A 16,513-nucleotide genomic window follows, 5' to 3' on the forward strand; every position below is an offset into this window, starting at 1 on the left:
TCTGGTACGGGTCAAACAAGCCAGACCTCGAACCAGACCCCGAAATTTCCTCGCATCAGCCTTGCCGCTACCATCGTCTTCAATCAGCAGCTTCTCATCGACATTCATTGGAGTAGTAATCGCGGCTTCGCAGTTTGTCACGTTGAAGCGGTGAAGGAGATTTGCTGCGTACTTTGCTTGGGAGACGAACACACCGCCTTCTCCCTGCTTGATTTCTAACCCTAGAAAATGATGCATCAGCCCTAGATCCGTCATTTCGAACAAATTGATCATCCTCTCCTTGAATTCGGTGGTGACAGAGGGAGATGCTCCCATGTAAATAACATCATCCATAAAAACGCAAACGGCGAGCAACAGATTGCCGCCGGCGACTGCTCTGTTCCACTTGGTGTAGAGCGTGGGATCATTTGCGCTTCTTTGAAAGCCGTTTTGGAGAAAATAGGAGTCGAGATTGGCGTACCATCCCCGCGGCGCTTGGTTCAAACCGTAGATAGCTTTGTTTAGTTTGCAGACCATATTCTCCATGCCAGGGGCGAGAAATCCTTGCGGCTGCGACATGTAGACTACTTCATCCAATTTTCCGCAGAGGAGATCAGCATTGACGTCGAGTTGGTAAATAGGCCAGTTGAGATGAGCGGCTAGGGCTAGGAACATTCTCAGCGTTTGAGGAGAGAAGGCTTCTTCCTCTTCGTCGGAGTCTGGGAGTGCCATACTGTTCATTACGGTTGCCATTGTTGCAGCAGGTGGTTTCTGGTGGAATGAATGATTGGAAGGGGAGGCAGTTTTTAGGTGCGTGCTGCTTAGTGCGTTACGTGGGTACAATTTATAATGCACGTTTTCCTTTTAGAGTTAATGTAAACAAGGAAAATTAATAAGTATTTAAATTAGGAAAATTTACCTGAATTTAAAATTACAAAAGTCTCAGACTCTCAGTTCTGCTTAAATTACGACTCTCTCAAATTTGTACAATTATATAAAATGACATTATTTTAGTTATGAAATTAAAAAGGATAACAATCCTTGAAAGATATCTTATATAGTGATTTTGATTCTATTTTTATATTGATATAAGACATTAGAGCATCCCCAACCGTGCTCTTGCCAACGAGCACGGTTGTGGGCCTGACCCCACTTATTTTTGCCTGCTCTTAGGCAAGAGCACAACATACACAGCCGTGATCTTCCGCAAGGACGAACACAAGGGTCCCACCATTCCATTATTCAATTTAAATAAAAACATTTCCACAAAATTAAAATACATTAAACATACCCGGAATAATAATACAAAATACATTACAAATTAAAAATTACATAATTAAAATCCTAAAAAATAAAAATTACATAATTAAAATCCTAAAAATTAAAAATTACGTAATTAATATCCTAAAAATTAAAATTTTCATAATTAAACTCCTAAAAATTAAAAATTACATAATTAAATTCGTAAAATTAAAAAAACCCACTACTCGTTGCCGAATTTCCCCCACATGTGTTTGATTATGTCTTCTTGTTGCTCAACGTGGGTTCGGGTATCACGCATTGTGTGCCTTGTTTCGATCCTCTCACCCACCGTCGTATGCACACCTCGGTGTGGGGGAGACCTCGCGGTTGAGCTTCCGGCTTTATCCTCGTCGTAGAAGCTAGCCGCCATCGGTCCTTCGTCGGCTATAATCATGTTGTGTAAGATAATACACGTGTACATGATGTCGGCGATATTATTCACGTACAACAGCCGAGCCGGGGCCTTCACAATGTTGAATTGGGCTTGAAGGACCCCAAAGGCTCTTTCGACGTCTTTCCGCGCGGACTCTTGACGCTGCGCAAAAAGAACCCGTCTCGGGTTTTGCGGGTTGCTGAGCGTCTTCACGAAAGTCGACCACCTTGGGTAGATACCATCGGCGAGATAGTAACCCATTCAACACATCATTGAAGAGGGGTGAAGAATAAAGCACGTTCAAGTCGTTGTTGGATCCGGCAACGCTGAAATATGCATGCCAAATCCATAGGCGGTAGTCGGTGGCCGCTTAAGTGTTGCCCCCTCCAAGCAGTAGGGCAATTCTTCCACCTCCAATGCATGCAGTCTATGCTGCCAAGCATTCCGGGAAAGCCATGGACTGATTCGTGAAGACGAAGCAACTGTTGGCAATCATCGGTGGTGGGTCCCTGAAGGAATTCATCACCGAAAGCTGTACGAACACCCTTGCAAAAAATTTTAAGACAAAGGATTCCAGTGGACTCACCGACATGCAAATACTCGTCGAAGGGGTCGGCCGTTTGCCCAGTAGCGAGTTGTCGGATGGCACACGTACACTTCTGCAACGCCGAGATACTTTGCCGACCGGCTGCATCTGAATTTGTTTGGAAGAATTCAACACGAGTGGACAATGTGTTGACAATCGCATAAACAAGCGCTTTGACATGCGAAAACGGCGCCTGAAGTAATCTTCCGGAAACTGCGGCGGGTCGGCAAAATAGTCGGCAACGAGCCTTTCGTGGGCTCCCTCCCGGTCACGATGGATGTAGCGGTGAGTTGATCTAGTTGGTTGAGGAGGAGGGGCGGGGGTATTTGCTGCGACATATGCTTCATAAGCGACACGATGTTGTTCGTAGTATTCTTGTTCTTCGCACTCTGCTTCCGCAATAAGATGGGTGAAATCCATTTGAGGTTTTGAGTGAGAGATGAAGATGTAGATAAGTTGTATGAAAAATATGAATGAGAGATGATTTGATGTGAAAAATGAATGATGAATGTGTATATTTATAGATGATTTTGGGGGAAAAAAATAAAAAATAAAAAACATACAGAAAAATGGGAAAAAAACGGCCATTTTTTGGGATTGGGAAAATATTTTTTTTGGTATTATTTTCGATTTAAAAAAAAATTTACAACGGATAAGCCGTGGGCCAATCAGACGCTGCCACGTCGCCTGCTTGCTGGCACGGACGGACGGACGCGGTGGTGCTCACCATTGCAGATGCTCTTAATTACATTTATTTCAGTTTCATTTCGCAACACATTCTATTTCCTATTTCTACCAATTTCAAATCCTACAATTGTTAACACTCAGTGGCCTGCACAGCGTGTGCATTATTCTAATCACATAATTGTTTAAAATTTGAAAGAAAAAAAATCACATTTAATTAGACCATAATATAAATGATACTGTAAATTAAAACAAAAACTTAATGTTAATAATTAACAATTATTTTATTCACGACGGTTAATGTTTTCAAACGGCCACATAAATGACATTCAAGGCTACATAACATTGCTTTCTATTTTTATTTTTTATCATAAATGACATTCCGGGCCACATTAATATTTATATGCAAGCAAAATACTATATAAAGGATAATCTATATGAAAACAAATTAAATATAAAGAAAATTTTAAAATGGAAAAATGATTCAGTTATAAAGAAATGGAGGGAGTATGTTTCAATATTAATCTATATGTACTTTTAATCCTTTTGTAACTAAAATTTTGTTACTTATTTTGGTTAATGTTATATGCGAGTACAATTTTATAATTTTTATGTAATGATATTGTTTTTAATTTCGTTTAACTGATTCACAATCTAAAAACAATATAGTACTATATTTTTACTTTTAAAATATCTTGGTCCGTGCTGAGTGTGATACTAATAATAATAATAATTTAAACATGAAAGATACAGTACAGTAATTAAATTAATCGCGTGAACGGTCACCCAGTGGCGGATGCACACTGGGACAAGGGGGTACGACTGTACCCCAAAATATTTTGGTTTAATGTAGTATTAGTGGACAAGGTAACATTTGATATCAGTAGTCTAGCGGTTGAAAGCTTCTTTTCATCAGCCACAATCTAGGTTCGATTCCTTGTGATAATAATTTTTAATATTATGTCTTCTAACTTTTGTGAAAATTCATTGGCTCATCACTATATTTCATTGATACCCATTTATCCTTTTCAATTTGATTATATTTTTATTATGTACTCTAATATTTTTTTAAATTTGTTTTCATTGATACATAACTTGACTTGTCCTTTTAAATTTATGTTTGTTTTCATTCTGATTTCATTTGCCTTTTCGATTTGAATTTGATTTCATTGATAAATATTCATATAGCTAAATTATTAATAAGTGTAATTTCTTTAATTTTGTATTCACTTATATTTTGTTTCATTACTTTTGTTTTTAACAAATATTTATATAGCTATTATTTAATAAATAGTAAAGTTTATATGTTTTTTCATACTTTTAAAACAAAATTTTAAGAAAAAACAAATTAAAATCTAATTACGGAATCTATCATTCATTATGGATGAATTCAATTTGAATTAATTGTTTAAGAATATTGGACTTTTAAAGTAAACTGATCGGAACTTAAAGACGATTCTTTTGAAAGATAACACAATCTAACAGAGTTGAAGTAGATTTCCCATAATACATAAAAATTTAAGCACATTCATTTCAAATAAAATGAAGATAACATAAACTAAATTATTCATAATATAAAGAACCTCCTTTTTAAATAGTAGAAATCATCTAAGTAATAACACTAGGAAAATAATTTATTTTTATTTACAATGAAGGGTTTAATGAAAAATAAAAGATAAAGATTCTAATTCAGAAAAAATGACAAAGAGAACAAAAAAGGCTTATTCGAATACGTCGCTGTAATTATTTTCGCACCCCCACATCGAAAATCCTGGATCCGCCACTGCGGTCACATGTAATGAGAACATTTTGTTGGATACTTGGATCCCATTCGATCGACTTGATTTGGAACAACCTTTTATCAACCAAATGAGACGCTATTAATCTAAAAAAATATATACTAATATTCATCATGTCTTAATTAATAGGGCTATTGGCGTGTAATATCACGTAAATTTTGAATTTTTTAACATTTTTTCATGAACTTCAAACTTGACAAACGAATTTTGATTGGGGTGTCAATTTCCAACCGACTACAGATTCCGTTTTATTAAAAATGACATGGAAGACGAGTTAACATTTAATTAGAGGACATATAATGAAAGCGAGTATACTTATGTTTAAAATTCATATTACCATATAGTGTTCGGTTTGCAAGATTGTTGATTAAATTAGTAGTGTGTTTGGTTCATGAGATTAAATACCACAATTCAATCCTAGATGGATAATCATGGGATAATTAGTCAGAGCTAATCCCCTATAATTAAAATAATCTCACAACTCAATGCTAAATTATATCTTAGTATTATTTTATCTAGAAAATCAAACAACACGTGTATTATATCATTGCACATTAGAAATATAGTAAAAATATATTAGTTTTACCATTTTAAGCTAAGGTGTGTTCATTTTATAGGGAGTACCACTAATTTATTAGAGTAAAAAAAATGATTTGTCAGCATTTGACATGAAAACGACATTCTCATTGGTAACTGGTTGGTACTACTGGTCTACCAGTCTCTACTCCACACCACATCTTTGCTAATTTCGAAAATCTACTATTTACTTCCCAAGTCAATGGAGTCGCAATCGCGTAGCTCAAGTGATGAAGTGAGTAACCGCAGTCCTTTGCTTGACGGAGATGGAGATGGAGATGGAGATGGGAAGAGCACCGCTGTTCTTGTTCTCAGCACCTTTGTGGCTGTGTCCGGATCCTATGTCTTCGGTTGTGCTGTAAGTAGTAAGCCCAACAACTCAACACATCTTATGATCATGATATTATATTATGATGCAGGTGGGGTTTTCTTCTCCTGCTCAATCTGGCATTCTCCGCGATCTTGCCCTCTCATTACCACAGGTACTTTCTCCTTACTTTCTTTTTCAAAAAGGAGTTTTTCTTTAGGGATTTAAGGTTGCGTTGTTTGACCTTTTATATGATTGATGTTGAGATGTGTTTTTTGTAAAGAATGTGATCTTTTCTTTTTCTTTTTCCTTTACCTTTAAGCTTTTTGTTGTTGGAAAATGGAAATTGCTGCCTTTGCATTTCTTTCTTCTAGTTTTCTATTGGCCATTTGAATATCCTAAACCAACAAAGATCTAGTAGTAATTCTTCACCCTTGCATTGCTTTTTATTGTTTTGGATAATTGGCCAAAGCAAAGATTGATTCAGAATCTGAAAATAAAAGGGGGGAAAAATCTGAAAATTCTATTCTGTTCTAGTCTACAGAGATCCTTTTAATTGATCTGACAATTTAAAATTATTTGTGCTACTATTATGCATCTATATATTGATACTTTTGTCACACAATAAAAATTTGTTAATGCCACTTGATAGTATTCGTTGTTTGGGTCAATATCAACCATTGGAGCTATGTTAGGAGCGGTTTTGAGTGGGAAGATAGCTGATCTCCTTGGCAGGAAAGGCGTAAGCATTCATTCTTTGCACTTTTTGATTGAATAATCTTCCAAAATTATGGCACCATTAATCTGGAAAATCTTTAAAGTCTCTTGTATCAATTTTCAACTAATGCAGGCAATGTGGTTTGCTGAGTTGTTCAATCTTGTTGGCTGGCTTGCAATAGCCTTCTCTAAGGTATCACCGTATCAACCTCTGATTCTTCGATGTGTGTGTCTGCGGTTTTATTTGTTATAACTTTACAACTTTTTTTTGTGTTGTAGTACAGTATTTTTCGTCGTAGGGAAAAATAGAATTTTAGTTAAATCTCATTTATATGTATATGATGCCACAAATAGAGGTTTCTGAGATCTCAATATCATTATTATATCAACATTCTCTTACTGGCTACAACAGAATGTTTGGTGGCTTGATATCGGGAGGCTGTCAACGGGATTTGGGATCGGACTTCTTTCATATGTGGTGCGTGCTCTCTCTTCTCCATTTTTCTTTGCATATTGTTATCTTTGAAGCGTTTTCAGCTGTATAAAATGGAACAGGTACCTGTATATATAGCAGAAATCACGCCTAAGAATCTCCGAGGAGCATTTACAGCTGTTAATCAGGTAACTGAAAAATCTCTCTCTTTGCTCTCAACAGGATTTTGTGATATAGATACTGAGATGAAAGTGCTTCCAATTCTTTAGTTGATGATATGCTGTGGTGTCTCCATAATGTTTCTTGTCGGTAATGTCATCAACTGGCGCCTCTTGGCTTTAACAGGTAATTTGTTTCCACAGAGACAGTCTTTGTTATATTCACGAGTGAATTGAATCGAAGAATGTAACTTCATTTCAGGGACTATTCCATGCCTTGTACAGCTCGTGGGCCTCTTTTTCGTGCCAGAGTCTCCCCGATGGCTGGTAAGCTCGTTTACAGTTTTTTCTTGAGGTTTGGGAAGAGAAAAGGCTCAAGAGTGCTCGTGATCAGATCCACTCGTCTTCTATACAGGCTAAGGTTGGTAAGTGGGAAGGCAGTGAAGCATCTTTGCTACGCCTTAGAGGGAAGAAGGCTGATATTTTCGAAGAAGCAGCTGAAATCAGAGTATGTGTTTGAGTTTATCCATGTTCATGAATTCATATAGACAACCTCTCTCTATGTATAATAATGAATGCAACTCATTTACAGGATTATACTAGATCCCTAGAGCAACTGAAGGAATCCGGCCTAATGGACTTGTTTCAACGAAAATATGCCCATTCTCTTATAGTAATGCTCCTTCTAATGATCTTCATACAAAATGCACAACTTAGAAAAATACCAACCAATTTCGAAATACATCTAGGTTGGAGTAGGGCTAATGGTTCTGCAACAATTTGGAGGGGTCAACGCAATCGCTTACTATGCAAGTGCTATATTTTCATCAGCAGGTAAACCAGTTCTCCCTGCGTCATTCAGATGATCGATCATCCCACTGGTAGGCAATATCTTGTTATTCATCAACCGGTGGCTTATTACAGGCTTTTCGGATAAAGTAGGAACAACAGCAATGGTCATTGTTCAGGTCCCAGACTTTTTTTTGTCTTGTTGATTGTTAGCAGTCTCAAGTCTCAACTCCTCAATTTTCTCACATGCCCTATTTTCCAGGCCCCGCTTACTGTTTTAGGGACACTCTTGATGGATAAGTCTGGACGGCGCCCACTACTCCTGGTGATCACTTGTACACTGCTTTTGTAAAATTCTTTAACCCTATGGGAATGATGACGTGGTCTCGTGCTGCTGTAGGTCTCTGTAGCAGGAACTTTCTTGGGCTGCTTGACTATTGCATTATCATTCCTGTTACAGGTTATGATCATGTACAATAATACAAGTGTGTTTCACACCCAATATGTTGATTCTCGAATCTGATTTTTGATTTCTGTTCATCTGTACAGGACCTTAAGATATGGGATTCAAGCCCCTTTCTTGCACTTGTTGGTGTCTTGGTAATCATACGAAGCACGTCTCAAAAGTTGTAAGGAGGAACACAGTCTAACACTGAGTGATTTCTTGTGCTTTGATCAGATATTTGGAGGTTCATTCTCCTTGGGAATGGGAGGCATTCCATGGGTCCTAATGTCCGAGGTACAAGTTCCGTTTCAACACGTATTTGAATTGAAGTATACTCACGAAATCCAACTGCATTGCTGCGTTGTTTCAGATATTTCCGATAAATGTGAAGGGAGTAGCAGGAAGCATGGTGACAGTGGTGAACTGGTTGGGTTCATGGATCATTACATATTCATTCAACTTTCTAGCAGAGTGGAGCTCAGCTGGTGAGTATTAATCTTCTTCATGGTTTCAGACAGAGAGAGATGCACAAGTGGATGAATATTTGCAGTTGCAGGCACGTTTTTAATGTTTGCAGGCGTGTGCGGTCTCACTATCATCTTCATCGTGAAGCTGGTACCGGAGACCAAAGGTCGCACGCTCGAAGAAATACAAGAGTCTATGCTCTCCTTCAACTAGTTACTATGAAATCTTACCACACAATCTTATTTGTTTCTGTTTCTAGTACAATTTGTATGGAGTAAATGTTCATTATCCCATTTGTTTCTTTATTAAAAGTAAAACTAGACAAATCAAAATCTCTCATTCGCTTAGAGAGAGCATTTTAAGAATATATCAAATGGCATAAACTGCCTTGGGTTCACCCATGGCTGCTCTCTCACTCGCTCATTTATTACACCACAAACACTAGTCAGTTCTAATCATCCCTACCGCAAATGATCACCATTGTCTCCTGCCAGAGTTGCAATCCAGACAACGAGAAAATAGACGTGGGAACTAAGGAAGACAAGGGCATGAAGTTGAAGAAACTTTTGTTTGGTTTTGAGAAAACTGGAAATAAAGGGGGACTGGAAGGATTTAACTCTGACGAGCCTATCGTTTGCTGTGTATATCTATATGCCACAGAAGACTGTATGCCCTCATTGTGCATGGATGCTAATTGCTGGACTACCTTGTGACAATAGATCTAGATCAATCAATCATGTATTTTATGCTGTGATATATGTATATGCCATGTATGTTTCCTATATATTTTGCACCTAGATTACTTTTGTAGAAATATGAAAGAAGAAATCATTGAATACAATTCATATGAAGTTCTAAGAAATTGAGGAGAAACTTCACCTTAAACAGCTCTGAAACAGAGGAATTAAAGGCATACAAAAGTGCAATCTGAAATGGGCTGTTAAATAACAAACATTCTGAGAGAACGCTTACAGAGTTGTGCAATCGGCAACAGCATCTGATTAGAGAGCAACAAACTTGATATGTATATCGCTCATCACTCATCAGTCATCTTTCTGCCTCTTCTGTTTGAAAAGGCTATAAAATATTGAGAGCAACCACTGCCAGATTAGTATCAGCCAATTTTTGGGTTTTGGCTTGGGATCTGGACTTTTTCCAAATAATCCCTTATAAAGCTCTTTCTGTTTCTGATAAACAGCTTTATCGTGTTCTGCTAGCAGACGCAGCTCTTTTGCTATTGCTTTGTCTTCTGGGGAATATTTCCGTGCCTTGAGGAAATCTTCACGAGCAGCATCCACCTGCCCAAGCTCAGCTCTAGCTTTGCCACGCCGAAATAGTGCTTTCACATTGTTTTCATCCTCCACCAAGACCTGTAAAGAATTATCCAGTTAGTAGCTTATTCCAAGACTTCTCAGGCATTCACATCTTCTAAATAATTGGGCAGAAAAGTGCATCAACTTTTTGTTATAGCAGTATGTAGAACCAGTTCACAACATTTGTTACAACCATTTCTGCCTGGATAATACTTCTTGTTAACAGAATACCTGCCTTAAACAGTCAATAGACTAAAATCATTGCAGGCAATGATTACAGTCTACTGACAGAATCATTAGTGCAGGTGCGCAGATGCCATCATGGTAATTCGGGAAGTGCAGCAGGAAACAATTTAATCAAGAAGAACAAATGCAAGTATCAAGCTGAGAAGCAATTGAAAGAGTCGTGTAAATGAAAAGCACATTTAGTTAAACCCATCAATAATTTAGTAAACAAACAAGTCCCATAGCTTCTCATGAAAGAATACACAACCATGACCATGGCAGACACGACCTACTAGTTACAATATAAAACCATTGCTTTTTCTATATTATCTTTCCCTACTAAATGTCATCATAATTTATTCAGAAGAAGCAACTTATGTTCTAACTTAGATGTCTAATTTGTTTGTTATAAGGATAGAGTGGTTCTTTGGTTTTCTTTACTAACACTTTTAACATTTACATGACTATCTGTGAAGAGGAGAAAGAAGTTAGTTCCCGACATTCTTACTATCATCTAGAAAGAGAATATATAAAATATAATTGAAATATTTCTTTGATTGGGATTTTCCGATGAAGTTTGAAAAGGTCCAATGACATTCTATAATAACAGAGTTAAACAGAAATATGACACCGAAATTTCCACGTACAATGCCACACTGAGCAATGGCTTCATCATAGCGCTTGAGTCTTATCAGGCATGCTGCCATGTTAAGGTGACAAGGATTCTTTACTGCCAGCGCCATATCGCGGTACTTCCCGAACAATTGGAACATGAAGTCATCTCCCAGATATGCTATGGCCTAGAAGATCAATCAATAATTGATTAATGAATGAATGATAGAGACTAATTACCAAACTAGTTTGTGGAACAAGAGACCGCTACCATTTCATACTGTTGCATTGCTGCCTCCAGTTTTTCCTCAGCGAATAATGCATTACCATCCATCTTTCTTCTATCTGCAGAACTAATTCTCTCCTCTACTGTCATGTCACCACGAGCTTTCCCCTTCATATAATTTCAACCACAATGTTAATTTCTTTCCACGAATGTAATGTATTAAAAATCTTATGCATTTATGAGCCCAGATAAACAGCACTCACTTCTTTGGTTTCATCAAAACCAATCAATTCCACTTCATAGACAATATCTGCCATTGGAGCTACATTTGGAAACGAAAAGTTTCCTTCTTTTCCGTACCCTAATTCCCAACCAACATGTAACAAGGCACGCTCACCAGCTTTCATGAATGAAATGCCAACAGCCAGCCCAGTCATTTCAGTTTTCTCTGTAATCAAGAGCAATAAAAAATATATAATGCAGTTCCAAGAAACAAGAGATATGTGTATCAGAGCAAATCATCAGTAAAAGCAACAAAGAGTACATCAGAGGATACATATTTATGCCAAATGGAAAAGACTATAGCAAAACCCTTAGCACCTTTTCCAAGGACAAGCTCAAGGGGTTGTTGTTCATGCCATGTGTCTTCAAACTTGTGTAGTGTGCTTTCAGTCCATGCTCTGTAATGCACTGCCGAGACAAAACAATGAAGAAGAGGATTAACAACCTGAGACACATCAATCAATGTGACAAAACTTACATGCACAAAATTCTCTTGCTAATTCAATAGAACTAAAAGTATTGTTTGGTTGTAAAATGAGGAGATGACATCAGTCTTGCAGCAGCATTGGTAAAAATGATTGGGTAGATAAAGATTTGAAAATGATCATTAACTAGAGCACTGCATCTGTTAAGGTTGAAAGAATGTAACTTCTTTGTTGAATATGTTAATTCTATTACCAGCAAACAACTGAAACACCAAACACAAGTTTCAGAATGGACTCACAGAAGCAAGTCGAATATTTTGATGGCTTCTGGCCATGACCCTCCTTAATAATTTGCTTCCTCACTTTCTCATGAAGAACTTCCACTTCCGAATCTACTTTAGGAGGACCGGTTTCATCTTGAGGAGGTTCTCCATGAACAACAGAGGCGCCTTCAGCAACTATATCATCTTCCCCATCTTGATCTGCAAAAGAAGTATGATTTATCACTTCAAAAAGCTTATCATCTTAAACAATTACACGCAGCTTGAAATTGAAACAAGGCAAATCACCTGAATGTGCTCTCTGGTGCTCCTCCACTTCCACCATCGCCCCAATCGTTAATGATATCTCAAATATCAGCTAGCAACTACACTCTACTACGAATCCTCAAAATTCTATTCAAATAATGGAAAATTAGACAATTAGTTAGCATACACAGAAAAATTCAATGGTTACTAGGTCAATCGATGATTTCAATAAAGGTGTTTGCCATAATCAGTGGGTTGAAAAATGAATGACGCGATTAAACGATTGAGGAGTGAGGAAATTACTTGGAAAGCAATCGTGGAAAAAGCAGTTAAGATCTTAATAAACAAAGAGAAGCAATGAGTAGGGAATCGTAAACAACGCCGCAATTGTTCCGTTGATTCTGGTTCAACGCAATACAGCGAATTTCTGGAGTTATCCATCGGGTCAGGATCACTGCCGGCGCTCCATCATCATGAATCGGGTCGGGTCGTATGTGGATGTGTGAAAATTATACTTCAAGGACTATGACTTCACTTATCATTTAAGTATTTTGTAAGTAAATTAATGTTGAAATGTTACGTATGGTACAAAATTAATTGTTTTAATTTGAGAAAACGCGATTGTTATAAGAAAATAATGACCATGAAATTTCTTATGTAAACACAACCTTTTACTACGCATTAAATTAATTTGTCCATTTTCATTTCATACTTCCATCAAAATTTATTCGATCGTTAGGGCTGCCAATTTTTGGCACGACACGAACCCACACAAAATTAATGGGTATGTGTCAAAGCTTATTAGGTTCGTATCCTTATCTTGTCGACACGATAACAACATGAAAATTTCGTGTCGTGTTCGTGTTACACGTTAAGAAATAATATCAATATATTATAATAATATTATTATTTTATTTATTTTAAAATTTAAATTAGGTTTAGTCTAATGGAGCACTTAGTATTACTATAGTGTCGTGTTCGTGTTACACGTTAAGAAATAATATTAATATAGTACCGTTATTGTGTTGTGTCATATATGTGTTGTTATTGTGTCGTGTTGACCCGAAGTGGTTCGTGTCGTTAATAGGTTCGTGTGGTGTCCGTGTCTGAGTGTAGCGGGTCGTGTTTATGTTTGTTGTTGTCGTGAAACAACGCTGCAATTGTTCCGTTGATTATGGTTCAACGCAATACAATGACTTTGCATATTGATCTAAGAAGATTCTGGAGTTATCCATCGGGTAAGATCACTGCCGGCGCTCCATCATCATGGGTCGGGTCGGTTCGGGTCGGGTATGCCACAAAAATTGAATAAATGTAATTATTTATGTGATTGTGTGCAATTTAGGGGTAAATATATAACTCATACAAAATGTTTTACCTTTGTTTTATATTAGTACAAAAAGGTTTGAAGTTTACATAAATTATATAAAAAGTTTCATATGTGTTTCAGCTTAGTGCATTCCGTTATACTCCTTCCGTCCCCAAAGAATATGAACTTTGAGTTTGGCACGTGTTTTAATGTAATCTATACATATATAAATGGGGAGTTTTGAGGGTATTTATGGAATTATCATTTAAGCTTAAATATATAATTTAAATACTATAATCTAGACATTTAAGAATAAAAACTATTATATAGTTCAAACGTAATAAGTTACTACCGTTACAATTTTATTTACTATATCAAAACTAATAATAATTCATAGTAGTAATAAGTTGATACGAATATTAACAATTTTATAGTACTCCCTCCGTCCCGAGCTACTTGCACTCTTTTCCTTTCTGGGCGTCCCGAGCTACTTGCACTCTTTCCATTTTTAGTAAAAATTAAAATCCCCTAAGGCCATCCACAATAGGCGCCCAGCGACCGCCCAGCCGAGCGCCGGCGCTGGGCGGTTCGCTGGGCGATCTATTGCAGCCGCCCAACGGGCGATTGGAGAGAGAAACCGCGCAGCGCTGGGCGGTCGTGTGGCGCTGGGCGGTCCGTTCGGCGCTATTGCAGCGCGCGGATCGCCCAGCGCACCGCCTAGCGCGAAAAAATAATTTTTTTTTTCGAAACACTATATATACGCGTTTTGTTCGTCATTTTCATTCGCACCACTTGTTTTAACGAGTACTCTCTCTATCTTAATTTCTGTTCAAGATCAACAACGCAAAATGAGTAATGCTGGTGGTAGTAGTGGTGGTAGCGGAGGGGATGCTGAGGAGTACGAACGTCGAATCGCCGAGGCGTTGGACGCCTATACGACCAACGCGATAAACCAATGGATGGAAAGGGCCTTGCAGCCGGCGATACCTCGACCTCCCCCAGTGGTCCACCGCCGCAGTGTGATTGATCGGGATCACGTAGCTGCACATCAGCGCCTATACGAAGACTACTTCGCACAGGAGCCTCGGTTCAACGCCAACATTTTCAGGCGTCGTTTTAGGATGACCAGGAACCTGTTTATGCGTATTGTCAACGCTTTGGAGTCTCGATATCTGTATTTCCGCTTCAGACACGATGCGTCTGGCAGACCCGGCCACACACCTATTCAAAAGTGCACTGCGGCAATCCGGCAGTTGGCCTACGGAGGCGCGGCAGACATGTGGGACGAGTATCTCCACATCGGTGAGACGACTGCCTTGCAATGTCTGAAGAATTTCTGTCTGGGAGTGATAGAAGTATTCGGTGATCAGTATCTGCGAAAGCCTACCCCCGAAGACTGCCAAGATCTGTTGCGGATGCACGGGAGTCAGCATGGGTTCCCGGGTATGTTAGGCAGCATAGATTGTATGCATTGGGACTGGAAGAACTGTCCCGCAGCCTGGAAGGGGTTCTACACGTCCGGCTACAAGGGAAAGAATCCCACGATGATCCTGGAGGCCGTAGCTGATTACCGGCTTTGGATTTGGCACGCGTATTTTGGGATAGCTGGTTCGAACAACGACCTCAACGTCCTCAACTCGTTGCCACTTTTCAACGAGCAGTGTCAGGGCGTCGATCCGGCCATCAGTTTTGTCACCAACGGCAACCAACATGATATGGGCTACTACTTGGCGGATGGGATATACCCTAGGTGGCCCGTTTTTGTGAAGACGATCCGATGCCCAGGAGATGCGAAGAAGGCCTACTTTGCGGCACGACAGGAGTCGGCGCGCAAGGACGTGGAGCGCGCATTTGGTGTGCTCAAGTCTCGATGGGCGGCAATTAAGGGTCCAACGCGTTTGTGGGATGTCCAATGCATTGCTGATATCATGTACGCATGTATTATCATGCACAACATGATTGTCGAAGATGAAGGTGTCGAACTGACCAATTGGGTCAACGACGATAATGAAGCCGGTCCAATTGGGTCAACGACGATAATGAAGCCGGTCCAAGCCACGGCGTGGCCGCCCCCAACGTACGGAGTGGGGTACCTCACGATGAAGCCGGCCTCTTACAAGCACACGCCGACATGCGCCAAACGACGGCTCATATTCGACTTCAAAAGGATTTAATTGAAGAGTTATGGGCACGGAGGATTGACCGCCGTTAGTTTTTTTTAATTATGTAATTTTTTTAATTAATGTACTTTTTATATTTTATTAATATTAGTGAATTTTCTCGTTTTTGTGTCGTAAATTTAATTCCGTATATTGTGTGATTTTTAATTATTTCATTTTGTATTTATTTGTTAATAATGATGTGGATAGTATGTGGCTGGGCTATGGCTGAGCTATTGCTGGGCTATTTGCTTGTTTTGATGATGTTGCAGGAGGATTTTTAGTGCTGATGATGTGGCAGTGGCTGGGATATGGCTGGGCTATTGCTGGACTATTCCTATTGTGGATGGCCTTATTACACTTAATCAAAGCTAATTTAATGACATTTATTAATTAACCACCAACCCCACCAACCCCAGCATCCCCAATTCATTTGTAATGTATCCGTTCTCTCTCTTTGCAACTCTCTATCAGTAAATCCTAAAAAAAACTCTCTCTCTTGAAACCCTAGATCCACCTCACTCCCCGTCTACGATCTTCCATCTGCGATTAAACCACGGCGGTCTCGAACCCCAACCTCACTCCTCGCTGAAGATCTGCCAAATAGTGGGTGGGATAACCCACGTCTCTCCCGACCCGCGACGACCAGACCAGTCCTGTCTGCGAGAGGTTTGAAACCGTGTGGGTTGCAGGTGGTAGAGATATGGCGAATTGGGTGAAAGAGGCGTACGCGAAGTGTGAAAGCAAACCACACAACGAGCACAATTGTTCCATATCTGATCTCTCCCCTGTTTACTCAAGTGATGAGGACTTCAATCTCTC

The 16,513-nt window shown here is 38.9% G+C and overlaps 2 protein-coding genes across 3 annotated transcripts; one reads left to right on the plus strand and one right to left on the minus strand.

Annotated features, from left to right (window-relative positions):
- The first annotated feature begins 5,415 nt into the window (after positions 1 to 5,415).
- LOC121758736 (sugar transporter ERD6-like 5) lies at positions 5,416 to 9,010 on the plus strand. 2 transcript variants are annotated; one of them, XM_042154122.1, is made up of 18 exons: positions 5,416 to 5,657; positions 5,719 to 5,781; positions 6,259 to 6,348; positions 6,457 to 6,516; positions 6,736 to 6,801; positions 6,879 to 6,944; positions 7,026 to 7,101; positions 7,177 to 7,241; positions 7,330 to 7,422; positions 7,507 to 7,587; positions 7,664 to 7,748; positions 7,839 to 7,882; positions 7,966 to 8,028; positions 8,104 to 8,163; positions 8,253 to 8,303; positions 8,383 to 8,442; positions 8,519 to 8,633; positions 8,705 to 9,010. In XM_042154122.1, exons 1-18 carry the CDS (start codon positions 5,502 to 5,504, stop codon positions 8,824 to 8,826), a joined length of 1,416 nt encoding a protein of 471 aa, XP_042010056.1. In that variant the 5' UTR covers positions 5,416 to 5,501; the 3' UTR covers positions 8,827 to 9,010. The 2 variants fall into 2 exon arrangements, with proteins under 2 accessions (XP_042010056.1, XP_042010057.1); XM_042154123.1 differs by having other exon boundaries at positions 5,436 to 5,649.
- A 402-nt stretch (positions 9,011 to 9,412) lies between these two features.
- Positions 9,413 to 12,673, minus strand: LOC121758737 (peptidyl-prolyl cis-trans isomerase FKBP42-like). Its single transcript, XM_042154124.1, has 8 exons — positions 12,527 to 12,673; positions 12,266 to 12,370; positions 11,996 to 12,178; positions 11,590 to 11,679; positions 11,253 to 11,437; positions 11,035 to 11,157; positions 10,799 to 10,951; positions 9,413 to 9,983 (listed from the first exon to the last, which is right to left on the minus strand). The coding sequence occupies exons 2-8, from the start codon at positions 12,300 to 12,302 to the stop codon at positions 9,657 to 9,659; spliced, it is 1,098 nt and encodes a 365-aa protein (XP_042010058.1). The 5' UTR covers positions 12,303 to 12,370; positions 12,527 to 12,673; the 3' UTR covers positions 9,413 to 9,656.
- Between the last annotated feature and the right edge of the window lie 3,840 nt (positions 12,674 to 16,513).

Source organism: Salvia splendens, chromosome 12 (genome assembly GCF_004379255.2).
Source record: "Salvia splendens isolate huo1 chromosome 12, SspV2, whole genome shotgun sequence".
In the NCBI taxonomy this organism is placed as follows: domain Eukaryota; kingdom Viridiplantae; phylum Streptophyta; class Magnoliopsida; order Lamiales; family Lamiaceae; genus Salvia; species Salvia splendens.